We start from the raw sequence: 15,209 nt of genomic DNA on the forward strand, positions 1-15,209 counted from the left end.
GACTTTCTTCTTATTTTAGTAACTATTCAAATTAAACTGACCATCAGTCAAAAAAAAGGGAAAAAACTTCACTTGAAATTTACAGGTATTTGTAACTCTGAAAATTCCTGCAACTAAAAATCGTATACAGCCTATTACAGAAAGGGCCCTGATACCAATTAGATGTTGGTCTTTCAAAGTTACATGTGCAAAGGAAAGAATTAATTCAATGGATGACGTTATTTTCCTAATTCATAACTGGACAATTTTTAATGATATTTACCTGACACACTGTGTTGCTGGTAATTGTAGGAAGATGGAATTGCACCAATAGGAAGCTGTGGCTTTGGATTGCCTGGTGGTACCTCATCATCATCCTCCCCAAAATGATGAACTTTCTCGTACTTTTCTAGGTAACTGAAATAGAAAAACAATACAACAGACTTTTACAAATAGATTTATATCTTATCTCTTATCTTTTAACTTGTATCACATGTATCTGTTTTCCTTCCCGAAGCCCAAAATTAAAAAAAATAAGATACCATAAATCTCTGATATTAGTGAAACAGTCACTTCAATAGTGATACTGCAGACAAAAATCATGCAATACTTCTAAAGTGTTTTTATATTTTTAGAAAAAAACAGACCACTAACTCAAATAAACATACAAAACTAGGTAATATCAAAGAACAAATCCATGTACATGAATGGGAGAACATTCGACTTACTGATTTAAAAAATTACACATGGTCACTTAAAAGCCAAGTGAAAATGATATTCTCTAACCTTTGGTCACGCTCAATCTCAATCACCAGAGATAACCACTCACCAGATTCATGTACATACTGGAATACATATATTTTCTGTGCCTAATTTTATTTACAATATATTTTAGAGATCTTGGGATCCCTGGGTGGCGCAGCGGTTTGGCGCCTGCCTTTGACCCAGGGCGCGATCCTGGAGACCTGGGATCGAATCCCACGTTGGGCTCCCGGTGCATGGAGCCTGCTTCTCCCTCTGCCTGTGTCTCTGCCTCTCTCTCTCTCTCTGTGACTATCATAAATAAATAAAAATTTAAAAAAATTTAAAAATATATATATATATTTTAGAGATCTAAGTATGTCAATACATTAATACTGCCTCAGTTTTTCTTAACAGCTATATAATATTTGACCCTATTCATACATAATAATTTAACTAGATCTCTAATGATATACTTAACTACTTTCAGTTTTGATTTTTGCTGTCACAAATCATGCAACAGCAATAAGCTTAATCTGTGCACTTATTTGAATATTTTTCTCTGGACAGACATTGGAAATGGTATGCTCGTTCTAAATAAATTCCAATCCAAAAGTGATGGCCTAATGTATTTTAACTAATTTATAAGATAGTTCCTATATCCCCTACTGTATTACCATTACTGGGTATGATTAATTCTGTTTTTAATTTTTAATTTTTTAAAATTTTATTTATTTTTAAGAGAGAGGGCACACCCACATGCATGCATGAGTTAGGGGAGGAGAGTGGAGGGAGGGAGAAGCAGACTCCCCGTTGAGCAGGGAGCCTGATGCAGGGATTGATCCCAGGACCTTCAGGATCATGATCCAAGCCAAAGGCAGACTCTTAACCAACTGAACCACCCAGGCATACCAATCCTCTTTTTTAAAAAAGATTATTTACTTGAGAGATGGAGAGAGAGAAAGAGAGAGCACGAGCACTCAAGCAAGCATACAAATGAGGGGAAGGGCAGAGGGAGAGAATCTTTAAGCTGACTCCTCACTGTGCACAGAGCCCCATGCTGGCTGGATGCCACTACCCATGAGGATGTGACCTAAGACAAAATCAAAAGCTGGATGCTCAACTGACTGAGCCATCTAGGCACCCCTGATTAATCCTCTTGACATTAATTAGATTTCTGAATCCTCAACCTACCTGTTTATAATAAGATTTCCAAGTAAACTTTTAAAATAGGGAAACAAGTCAAACTCTTGTCAAATACAACACTGTAGCTAACAAACTTGTTACTACACTTCACAGATTAGAAGCTGAGCTGATTATGACTTATATTTACCACAGAAAAGATCTAGATTTGATTATTTTACAGATCATCTCTTTAGCCATTCCTGATCCAAGCAGGTACCAAGCCCATTAGTAGCTATTTTCAAAGTCCTACAGCTACCCACCCCTTTCCTTTTTAGTTATAGACAGCTGAGATGAGGAAAGGGGGTTATCAATAAAGATAAACGATGATTTCAGAAGTATTATTTTGAGCACCAAACCTTAACTTCCAAGATGGGATAAATGGAAACTATAATTTTACAAATATAAAAACTAATGACATAGAAAATCGTTACCATTCCTTATTTTCCCCTTTCAGTTTTACAAGGGACAATAATTCACATCTTTGAGCCTGGAAAAGAATTAAACTGTCCCTCTACATTCCTTCTAAATTCTCCATATAAGCTCAATTTGAGCAAGGAACTCTTTCCTAGCTGGCAGTTTGCTAGCTAACGAATCCAACATTTTTCTTTACTTTTGGAGACATAGCATACTAAAGTAGAGACATACATGCAGATATAACCTTTGAACATTGAGGCACACATTTCACCCTGATCCTGGGGATGTCCCCCCAGCATATAGACTTACAGTCTAAAACCATAAAACAAAACAAAGGGATGATTAAAAAGAAGCAGTCTCTCTCCAAGATAGACCCACAATGGACTTAAATAGGTAAATAATGATATTTATTTCTCAAGCCGATTCTTTTTGGATTTCTAATGCAGATATCACAAAAAAGAAGAGTATATATAAATTTATAGATACAAACACCTAAAAAAAAAAAAAAGATACAAACACCTGCTCAAAAATTACGTGACATATTTTCTGTAAATGAGAGATTATCCACATCAATCAGGCAATAGTACTGACAGGTATTTTAGAGAGTACAGTCTTTCAGAATTGACGGAACTCCTTGTGGAAAGGTTAAAAACAAACTAAAGATAAATAATTTTTATTAAATAACTTTTATCTAAATATAATAAAAATAACAAAATAATTTTAAAATAAAAACTTTCCATTATTAATATGTTTATGATACTTTCTATAAATTTGTTAGTCATAATTGAGCAGAGCAGATTTGAAATTTGTGTTTTTTATTACAGCTAGGAGAGAAAACAGTATTACTACTAAAGAAGGACCATAAATACGATTTTTCCCTCCCAAATACCCAAAATGGAGTGCAATATAGAGTGCTTGACAACAACACAAACCCTATATACTCATTAATAAACAGTGTATTATATACATGAAACCCTTTATAATTCAAATTTTCTTAAAATGTTAAAAAAATATGACCTCCGGTTCCTTGACACATTCTACCCTATTTCTCCCAAATGATTTTTAGTTCCACTCCCCCAAAATCTGTGGTTTAGGTAAATTAATAAGGTATTTGAAATTTTTATGTTCCTGGCTTGAGGACCACAACTTGTTCTGTCATGATTAAATATTTCAAACCAAGACTCAACTTTTCTTCTTAGTTCAACTAAGGTTTTGGCACCCAGTTTTGATCTCCTGTTTCTCTCAATAAACAAGCACAAAGTCTTTGGCTTTTAAAGGAGTTATATACTTCTAAAAACTAAAAAGTAATAACAGTTAAGAGAAAGCAGCTAAAATACAGAGTTACATTTCAAAGTCTAAGTTTTCTGATTTCTCTATCACGATCTTGAGCTTATACACTGAAGGATATTTTGTGTTCACTCATTAAATTACAATGCTAGATTGTACATTTCACTCTTCTCAGGGTCAATGACATCACTTTGAATACTTAATATATTAATCAAGTAAGTATTTACTGAGTTCTTACAGTAATCTGCCTACTACACTACATATTTAACTCAACACTGGTAAATATTGCAATCCAGATAGGAACAGATTCAGGTGGGATGAGTTTTATCTTCTTTTTCTTCAACTTAGCATTAATTTATTTTATGGTAGCCTCTATGTCACAGGTTACAGATATAGAGGAAGGCAATTATGAACAGATGGCATATAATAGAGAAATTATTTTAAATGGTACTATTTAATTAAAAACCTTAATAAATGTGACCAATACAAATACAATGCAGGGTAGTGGCTTAAGAGTCCATTTAAAATAGCATCAAATAATATGGGCAGTATTATTATGAATACAGGAAAATTTAACCTCTTGTAATATCTGACAGATTAAGTACACAAAAAAACAAATTAGGTTGTACGAAATTTGAATATAATCACTGGTAAGATTGATTTATTAGACATATAATGAATTTCTTTTTAAAACTCCAAGGAAATTACAAGATTGGTCATATATCAATTCACACTGAAAACCATAATAAATGTCAGATTAAATATATAGGGCACGTTCTCTAACCACAATACAATTCAAAGAAAGTTTTTTTTTCTAGGAAAGAAATTAAACTCTTGGAAAATTAAAAATATCTTTCACGATATAAAATTCCAAATCTATATGCAATTATCTTCACAATCCTCTATCACATTATTTTAAAGCAATTCCCAGATATAGTTTCAACTGTAAATACTTTGGTAGAATTCTTGGAAATTAACATTAACAAGAACAACAATATTCAAGAAAACTCTTGATTATTCTTAGATCTAGAAAAAGAATCAAATGAATATGATTGGGAACACTTCAATATAGCAACTTTTTGAAATGTTTTTAGCTAAAGATGACAGTTCAAGGACACATATTCATTTCTTCCCTTAAATCTAATTGCAATGACCTCTAAAGAATAAAAATAGAGGAATACAGCATTATTTGTAAGCTAAAAACTTTCAGAATTTCTGGTTCATTAAAAGCAACTTCAAGGATCCACAAGAGTAACTTGCAAAACACTTCTTTAAGACACTAATGTGATCTAGTGAAAAGTGAAAGATATCCTAGGCCAGAAAACATATAAAAGAAAGTTCATTTAGATTTCCTTCAGCTACTAAGAAATGAATATAAAGTGAGTATGTGTCTGATAATGGGAGCCAGAGTATCAGTTATCTAAAAAAGAACTTCTATAAAGTTGAGTTGAGCTCAGTGGTTCTGCAGGGAGGCAAAGTCCTTTATAAATTTCACCGTACAGGGTACATGCACCCCAATGTTTATAGCAGCAATGTCCACAATATCCAAATTATGGAAGGAGCCTAGATGTCCACTGACAGATGAACTGATAAAGAGGATGTGGTATATAAATACGATGGAATATCACTCAGCCATCAAAAAGAATGAAATTTTATAATGTGGATGGAACTAGAGGGTATTATGCTACAAAAAATAAGTCAGTCAGAAATACAAATACCATATGATTCCACTCATATGTGGAATTTAGGAAACAAAATAGCTGAACATAGGAGAAGGGAAGGAAAAATAAGACAAAATCAGAGAGGAAGATAATCCATAAGAAACTCAAACTGAGGGTTGCTGGAGGGGAGGTGGATGAGGGTAAACTGGGTGATGAGCATTAAGGAGAATACTTGATGTAATGAGCACTGGGTGTTATATGCAAATGATGAATCACTAAATTCTACCTCCAAAACTAATAATATGCGATACATTAAAAATTGAATTTAAATTAAAAAAATTTTTAAAATAAATTTCACCTATACCTTCTTTGTCAAGATCACCCCAAAGACCTCAGGGGTGCGGGGCACCTATGAAAAGCATAAGCATAGAAAGGCTGTCATCAAGTGTTTTCAAGCAACTAGATCTCGATTGATATGCTTTATAAACACAACAGGCACAAATCAAATGTGGTGACTTGGAAACTATAAAAGTAATGAAATTTCTTTGACCAGGAATATCCCCTCAAAAGGAGGACATGAAAGAATGACATGACAATGTAGAAGATCACCTGGGTAATGCAGAAGACAAGCTTGAGAAACTTGTATATGGAAAAAAAAAAAACTAATGAAACTGGTGGATAAAAATGAGATATATATATGATAAACAGGGGATCAAACAGATCAAAGAACAAAAAAGACAAGAAAAAAATACCTGCTGGTCCTGAAGGAAAGACCAGAATAAATGGAACAAAAGTGATAATCACTGACATAATAAAAGAATTTCTTAAGCTAAAATATGTAATGTGTACATCAAAAAGCTTCCTGGAGCTGGGATGTCAGGGTACATGGACCACCAAGCAAAAATTAATTTAAAGGGAAAAATAATCAGATATATTCTGATAAAAGATTTAAGCTTCAAAGATAAAGATTCCTAGAAATATTCAGAATGACTGCTACTCCCCAAAAGTTACATAGAACAGCTGGACTAGACTTTGATTTCTATTCAAAATTACCAGCTAGAAGATAACAAGTAAATATTAGAACTGGGGGGAGGAAAGTTATTTCATAAGAAATCCCTACGTAATCATGTTGCTCAACTAAGACAATTGAAATTCATTTGTAAAGATATGCAAAGACTCAGGATATAGCAACACATAGCCCATGGGAAAAAATACCACTCAAATTAAGTACAAATGACCCTTGAACTATGCAGGGGTTAGGGGCACTCATTCCTATACAGTCAAAAATCTGCATATAACTTCTGAATTATCAAAAACCTAATTACTAATAGCTTGTTGATCAGAAACCTCACCAATAACATGTACAGTAGATTGACACATTTTGTATATGTTTTATATACTGTTTTCTTACAATAACATAAGCCAGAGAAAAGAGAATGATATTAAGAAAATCACAAGGAAGGGATGCCTGAGTGGCTTAGCAGTGGAGCATATGCCTTTGGCGCAGGGCGTTGATTCCAGGTCAGGAGATCGAGTCCCTCATCGGGCTCCCTGCAAGGAGCCTGCTTCTCCCTCTGCCTATGTCTGCCTCTTTGTGTCTCTCATGAATAAATAAATAAAATCTTAAAACAAAAAGAAAGAAAAAAGAAAATCACAAGGAAGAGAAAATACATTTATAGTGCTGTACAAAAGATCCACATATAAGTGAACCTGTGCAGTTCAAATCATGTTGTCCAAGGGTCAACTAACTATACTCTAATGGAGGGGTCTCTTGGTGGCTCAGTTGGTTAAGCATCTGCTTTCAGCTCAGGTCATGATGACTGATAACATGCCCAAAACCATTTAAAATATCAGTCTCAATCATAACTATTACATTACAAAAGAGAATACAAATGCCACTGGTTACGAAAGAACATAAAAATACAGAACTATTAAAATAATTTGAAAAAAAATACTCCTGATATGAAGTTCAGGAACTTTTTAAAAGACAAAGAAGTAGTGGGAGGAAGTATTAAAACTGTACTCTGTTGCCTATAAAGACTGAACAAGATGGGTTAATGTTCATTGTTAAAATTAAGGAAAATATGTTTTTAGCTGTGTTTCTCACTTTTTCCAAGTGTTTAACAGCATAATTAAAATCAGACTAATTACTTTCCAAATCACTACAGGGATATAAAAATATTAATGTATATAATATGCAGAGAAAAAGAGAAAAGAAAGATCACCCTGTGATGCGGCTAATTACATTCTTAGGCATATTAGCCCAGTAAAAACTGGAAACAACCCAAATATTCATTAATGACAGTATAAATAAAAACACTGTGGCACATTCATGCAATGAAATATTATATGGCAGTGAAAATTAGTAAACTAACATGGGAGCGATTCAAGTAGCCATCACCAACAAACTGTGAAGTAAAAAAAAATCATTTCCAAAGATTACATGATTGCATTTACATAAATCATAAACAAGAAAAAAATTTTAAATAGGGATCCCTGGGTGGCGCAGCGGTTTGGCGCCTGCCTTTGGCCCAGGGCGCGATCCTGGAGACCCGGGATCGAATCCCACGTCGGGCTCCCGGTGCATGGAGCCTGCTTCTCCCTCTGCCTGTGTCTCTGCCTCTCTCTCTCTCTGTGACTATCATAAATAAATAAAAATTAAAAAAAAAAAATTTTTAAATATATTTTTTAGCAATAGGCAAGTGGGTGCTAAAACCACAAAGAAAAGCCACATAACAATTATCACTTAGAAAATAAATTAGGAAAAAAAATCATTTTAAAAATAAATAAATTAATTAATTAGGGTTTATCCCTTAAGAGAGAAATGCAATAAGGAAAGAAACAGGTAGCTTCAAAGGTATTAGTAGACTTTTATTGTTCTCATTTTGGTTTTTGTTTTCATGTGGATAAACCTATATTACTAGAGTTTTTGTGTGTATACATTTCATAATTAAAACAAATTTTAAAACATGAAAAAAGTAGTGTTATTTCAAAGTTTCAAATGAAACAAGTATTTCTGTTGCTATATAAAATGTTTCCAATTATAGGAAAAAGATTAGAAGCTCCCTGATAACTGTAATCCAGTAAAATCTGACAAATTTTATAAAAACTACAGATTAAAAAAGACTATATATATAAAATTGGAAAAAGCAATCTATTAATATATGTTAATAAACACATATCAAGACTTTGTTACAGAAATCCAGTAATAGTTCAGTACTAAAGATTTTATAACATTTTCTCACTTATAGATCAAGAAAAGAATATTATCTAAACAATGGATGCCAAAGGTTACTTAATAAAATGAAGCATCTATGCTTCATTGAAAAAAAAGTTAATTAATGAAGAATTCTAGAATACTGCTGCTTTTAGATGTCTCATATGGCCACCTTGGTTGTACCATACAAAACAAAGGCTTCCCTATCTACCTTCCAATACAGGTTTTCTCAGAATATTATACCTCAACTTGACCCAGGGTACTTGCTTCTGGAGAAGAGTACCCTTGAAAATGGGGTACACAAACAAAATACTCCAATAGGGAGAGACATTTAATTTATAGATCCACACTTCCTCCTCCCTCCCTTGCTCACTCCATTACTGGATAGTCCATATGTTAACTCATCCAATGTGAGACAATGTGGAGGGGCTAAGAGTGGAATCCTCTTTCACTCATTACTCTCTGACCAGCGGAATCTTAATCATTATGTACTAATAATGTCTATATATGTCTAGGTTTTAGGGGATTTAAAGATAATATTATCTAATTTTAATTAGACTCCCACAAAAAAGATTAAATAGATTTCTGAAAAGCCACAATTTGAATAATGTAGCAAAATAAAACAAGAAAAAAAGCAAAGCTGCCACTTTTAACATGAGCTCATTTGTATTGTCAATCATACTATGAAGTAAAAACCATCACAATGTGATCAGATATAAAAGCAGGCCAAAAATTTTATAAATTATCAAAAAAATAAATACCTTTATGTGGATTAACATTAACATTGATGATGAACCCTGTCCTAGGTTAATGTTATATACTTTTTATGTTACTGACAATTTCTAAGATGTTTAAAACTACCCAGATTTTGAAGATAAATAAGCCCTACATATTTCTCAGTAATATTTTCAAGTCATTGGAATTCAATCAAAACTTTTTAAAATTTAAAAATAAATATTATTTCAAGCAAGTGTATTGATAAATCTTTTAATGGCCAAAATCCGTATCACTGAGGAAGCATATCTTCATTTTCTCATGATAAAAATGGCTAAATTAATATATGAAAAATATGTCAACAAAACAAATACTGTTAGGAAATGGTAAGAAAACACAACTGAGGAGTTGAAAAAACAAGGATTAAGGCAAATTATATTGCGTGGGAGGTTTTCTATATAGCTGAATTCAAGTACAGATGTTTCTAACATATCTGAGCTTATAAGTATTTCCTAGATTCTCTTTCAAAAATGAAATTCACAAAGAACTACTTTTTGGTGAGTCATTAAAGGAAAGCTGTACCAGAGAGGATATATTCTCAAAAGCAAATGATTTTAGAAAAAAAGTGTTCAGGAAAACATGTTAATTCTACTTAAAGCTAAAATGAAGCAGCAGCTGCTTTAAGGGAAAGAGGAGAGAAGAAGTAGGGGGTAGGGAACTGAAGAAGATGAAAGAGCAGGCAGAGGGAAGGGGAAAAGGGAAGATTATGAGACACGTAAAAAGCATTTTACTCCATCATTTACAGGCAGGATAATGCAGCAAAGAAGCTGAAGTCAAAAGTGCTAAAAATGCTTCAGGATGATTTTTCAGTGAGGTCAATGATATATATAAAAACAAGGTCTTTGAAATACAGAAAAATATTCAAGCATATTTCATAATGAGATGTGAACTGATTAAGAAAAATATTTTGTACCAGGGAGGTTAAATGGCTATCCTAGTGAAGAGTACTTAAAAGTGCTGCCAATCTTGAGTGTTATACGCTTCACTTTTTAAAAAGTCCCAGATTTGTTCACTTTTCTCATGATAGCAGTAGGTGATGAGCAGTTATCTTACCTAACAGATAATTTAGAAAACAAAAGGACATCTAATCAACCCTTTAAAGTGAAAGAAAAATTTTAACAATGAATAGAAAGTAATTACTTTAGAAAAGAACTTAATGCTATGGAGAGAGCATTTTCTTAAAAAGGATATTTTTGTTTTATTTTTAAGTAGGCTTCATGCCCAATGTGGGGCTTGGGCTTTCGGCCTGAGATATAGAGTCACATACTCTACTGAGCCAGCCAGGAAAAGGATGTATTTTATTTTTTATTTTATTTTTTTTAAAAGATGTTAAAAATTTGAGAGAGAAAGCGTATGCATGAGCATGAGAGAGGGGCAGATGGAGAGAATGTCTAGCAGACTCCTGTCTGTGCAGGGAGCCTGCCACAGGGCTCAATCCCACAACTCCAAGATCATGACCTGATGCTAACACCAAGAGTTTGATGCTTAATGAACTAAGCCACCCAAGTGCCCCAAAAGGATGTTTTTTAAAAATAATTTTCCTTACAGTGCCCCAAAAGGATGTTTTTTAAAAATAATTTTCCTTACAGGACATGATCTTGTTGTTGAAAATACTGTGCATGTGTCATACATTGAAACCTTCATATCTACATTGCTGTAGGAAAGAGAATTTTTCAAAACTATTAAAAAATTTCCAAACTCTGTGGGCTTTGAATCCTTTAAGACGACTTGTATATTGATATAATTCCATACTTAACAGTCAGAAGAATAGTACAAACAACTCTTATGCCTTCAATCCAGATATACCAATTGTTTATATGTTGTTCATTTGCTTTATCATGTTCTCATTTTCTCAATCTCTCCTCCAGAGGACAGAGGGCTGTCCATACATGCACACACCCATACCACTGCAATACCACCCCTTTCTGTTTTCTGAACTATTTAAGTTATTGCTCTTTGTTTTTAATGAGCTTGACATTTTTCAAGGCTACAGAGCAGTCACTTTGTAGAAAGTCCATCCATTTAGGTTTGTCTGAGATTTCTTTATAATTAAATTAGATACAGAGAATGCACTTTTGTCAGGAATACCACAGAAATGAATGTGTATCCTAGTGTATTATAAGGAGGTATATCATGTCCCAATAATGGTGCTGTTAATTTTGATTACTTCATAAACTTGGAATTATTAGGGTAAATCACTAAGAAGTTACTCTTTCCTTTTGGAAATTAATAAGTAACTTAATGGGAGAGCACTTCAAAGCTATGTAAATAACCCGTTTCTAATCAAACCTTCACCCATTAGTTTTAGTATCCATTGAAGATTCTTGCCTGAATCAATTATTACTGCAATGGTAATTTTTCTCAACACCATTATTCTTTCCACATTAGTTGGCATTCATTCTACCATAAGTGATCTCTTTCCATCTTCTCCCATTCATTCATTAATTTACAACATCATGGATTATTTCATAAACATTATATTCCTATTATTATTATTTACTCTAATGCTCAAAGTGTCCCAGATTTGGATAGTGGGAGCCCTTTCAAGCCAGCTCCTCTATCTTTTGATGTGTCCCAATTATTTTTTGAGCAGCTGCTTGCTTTATGGCATAAGATACAGCAGGCTTACCTTTATTTTCCCCACTTCTATACTAGCAATACCTTTTTCTCCAAGGAACACTGCTTCTTTTTAATGAGGAATGGTATTGAGAAACCACTATCTGGACACTAGGTATGCTCACTGCTTATAGAGGTATCTTTCTTCCAGGCCCTTTCTGTATATTTATTAGTATGTATAAATCCATTTCTGTATCTCTATAAAAGGATGAGATCATACTTATACCTCTACTCCCAATTTATCACCACAGTCCTCCCCTTTCATATATTTAACTTTCTTCTATCTTTTTAAAGATTTTATTTATTTAAAGGAGGGGAGAAAGAGCATAAGTGGGGTAGGGAGCAGGGCAGAGAAAGAAGGACAAACAGACTCCCTGCTGAACAGAGAGCCCAATGCAGGACCCTGTAATCATGACTTGAGCCAAAGGCAGACACTCAATGGACTAAGCCAACCCAGGTGGCCCCCTTCTCTCTTTAAAAAAAATAAATAAAAAATAAAAATAAAAAATTGTATTTATTTATTTGAGAGAGAGAACAGAGCAGGAGGGAGAGGCAGAGAGAAGCAGGAGCCTTATGCAGGGCTCCATCCAAGGATCCTGAGATCATGACCTGAGCTGAAGGCAGATGCTTAACTGAGTCACCCAAGTGCCCCTTAACTTTCTTCTCTGATAATTAGAAATCTGGATAATGTTTTTCTTTTTTTTTTTTTTTTTTTTTTTTTTTTTTTTTTTTTTTTAAATTTATTTTTTATTATTGGTGTTCAATTTACTAACATACAGAATAACACCCAGTGCCCGTCACCCATTCACTCCCACCCCCCGCCCTCCTCCCCTTCTACCACCCCTAGTTCGTTTCCCAGAGTTAGCAGTCTTTATGTTCTGTCTCCCTTTCTGATATTTCCCACACATTTCTTCTCCCTTCCCTTATTTTCCCTTTCACTATTATTTATATTCCCCAAATGAATGAGAACATATAATGTTTGTCCTTCTCCGACTGACTTACTTCACTCAGCATAATACCCTCCAGTTCCATCCACGTTGAAGCAAATGGTGGGTATTTGTCATTTTGGATAATGTTTTTCCCAAAAAAACTGCACAGTTGCTCAATCCTATAGCAAACAAACTCATTGTCTTATTATTTTATCAGCTAGTATATGTCAACTTTCAATGGTATCTTCTCATTCCCAACTACTGCTTTTACAACAATCAATAAACTTTTCTACCTTCCTCTTTACTTCTTCCTTTAGAGTTGCATTATTTAAGAATATGTAAGATTTACACATTTTTCTTTCACCTTTGTTGTCACCTACGTTTTAGTCTTAGATCTACAATTATAATGTATTTAATAATAACCGTGGATTATTCTTCTCCAAGTATCTTCCTAGTCAACTCTTGGTTTGGATAAAGCCCATCCTCTAGTGGATTCCTCAAGGATTCATGTGTATAGTATCCTCTTCAGTCATACATGTTTAAAATAATTTTCTATTCTTGATATATAAAAAACAGCTTGGCTTTTTTCCTCGTTTCCACAAAAATATATCTAATAAACTTGTTATATAAAAATCAAACACTTAACATTTTCAACATTTTATCAATTCAAGTTCACTGATACGTAACTGGGACTTCTTTGTATTTTGGAAGATTACCTAAACCAAAAATACATTACATATTTACAACACTTCTAATTACAATTGAAGAGCTACTTCAAACTAATGTTGAAATTCACAGAATTCTCGATTTATATGCTAAAATTCCCATATATTTGTCTGCAATCAAGTGTTCTGTGCTAATGATGAATGTCTTAACAACTATTACAAAGAAAAAAATATTTCGAAGTAAATGGTTGATTTTAAAGTTCTGTGATAAACTCTTTAAAGATAAAAAATATGTAGAATCAATGTAATGACCAAAATTTATTTTTTTCTTCCTTCCTTTTCTTTCACCAAGATTTCTTAATGAATCTGATTGTCATTTTTTAGCAGCTCAACCCAGTCTTGGGATGGCAGTGTGCTACATGCTGTTGGGAACCCTCCACTGTTTCATCACAGCCATGTTTACTAAGTGCTATAAGAGCCCTGGTCAAAGTATAGAAATGCTAACTTTAAGCACACACCCTTCCCACGTAAGAAGAGCTTGGCCTCACATAAAATTCTTGGTTCACTGGTTCCCTGTAGTTTCTTGAAAACACTGCTCTGCTGGTACTTTGCTTTTAATGTTTCTATTAAGAAGTGTGTGCCAGTTTAATTCTCTTGCCCTGTTTTGTTGGTTTACCTGGAGGCTCTCAAAATTTTTTCATCTTTAAAGTCTAACACTCTTATAAAACATGACTCAAATTGATCAATTTCCCCAAGTACTCTATGGACCTGTCAATGTGTACATATAGGTCTTTTATTTCTGGAATTTTTTTTTACATTATAGTCTTAAATATTTGTTCCCATTGTTTATAGTTTTTCAAATTCAATTATACATATATGCCAGATCTTTTTGTTTAACTTGCATTACAATCACTTTCATCTTTCCTTGTTTTACTTCTTTAATTAATTTTCCTTCCCAGGATTACTTTTCTGACTTTCTTCAATGTCCTTTATTAAATTTCCAGTTGAGTTCATTCCACTTTGGGCACCTTGGAATTTAGGCTTCATTTCTAAGATTTTTTTTCTTTTTCTTCCACATCTTTCTTGAGTTCAGCCAACTCTTCTCCCATTTCTTCCTAGGTCTCTTTGTGATTTTATGAGTTTGGGACAGGGGATTATTTCTTTTCGGTTTCTTTGTTTTTAAATTTTATACTTCTAGCTGTTTTTTTTCTTATGTCTAAATGTTTGTTCGAGGGTATCAAGTGTATGTGTGAGAAAATGAGTGTATTTAGATATTAAGCAACCAAAAATGAGGACTGCATGAAATGTTTGTTTGCTGATACCCAGCATTTAAGAACTCTATAATTTGGGGAACTCCCCAAAGTGATAAGCAACAGAGTCTGGCCTCACATAACTTGCTAAAAAGGCTGAAAAATGGTTTCTCTCTACTTCATGTTGGCTACAATATGGGCATACAAATCAGTTTTGTCTAAACTGAACTTTGAACTTGTAAGGAGTAACAAAAAAAATGGGTGATTTAAAGTAGTACCAATAGGACTTGAGAATTTGTTCTTCTAGACTTCTTACAAATTCCTTTTCTTCAGAAATTAGGCAGGGCTGACTTATGTTGTTTGCAAATAGTTACAGTTTATAACCCAGTAATTCCACTTCTAGAAATTTATCCTACTCTAGATTCTAGAAATTGCATGCAGCAAAGAAAAGAATAAGGTTGTACAATATTACTATAGCTGGTCACAACAAA

At 33.5% G+C, this 15,209-nt stretch overlaps 1 protein-coding gene across 2 annotated transcripts in view; it reads right to left on the bottom strand.

The window, feature by feature from the left end:
* Positions 1-15,209, bottom strand: part of ARID2 (AT-rich interaction domain 2) — a 169,422-nt gene that overhangs the window by 83,831 nt on the left and 70,382 nt on the right. For both annotated transcript variants that reach the window (XM_077870350.1, XM_077870349.1), the window contains exon 4: positions 263-396. In XM_077870350.1, coding sequence (XP_077726476.1) covers positions 263-396 — 134 coding nt within the window. The remainder of the gene's footprint in view (positions 1-262; positions 397-15,209) is intronic.

Source organism: Canis aureus, chromosome 25 (genome assembly GCF_053574225.1).
Source record: "Canis aureus isolate CA01 chromosome 25, VMU_Caureus_v.1.0, whole genome shotgun sequence".
Taxonomy (NCBI): domain Eukaryota; kingdom Metazoa; phylum Chordata; class Mammalia; order Carnivora; family Canidae; genus Canis; species Canis aureus.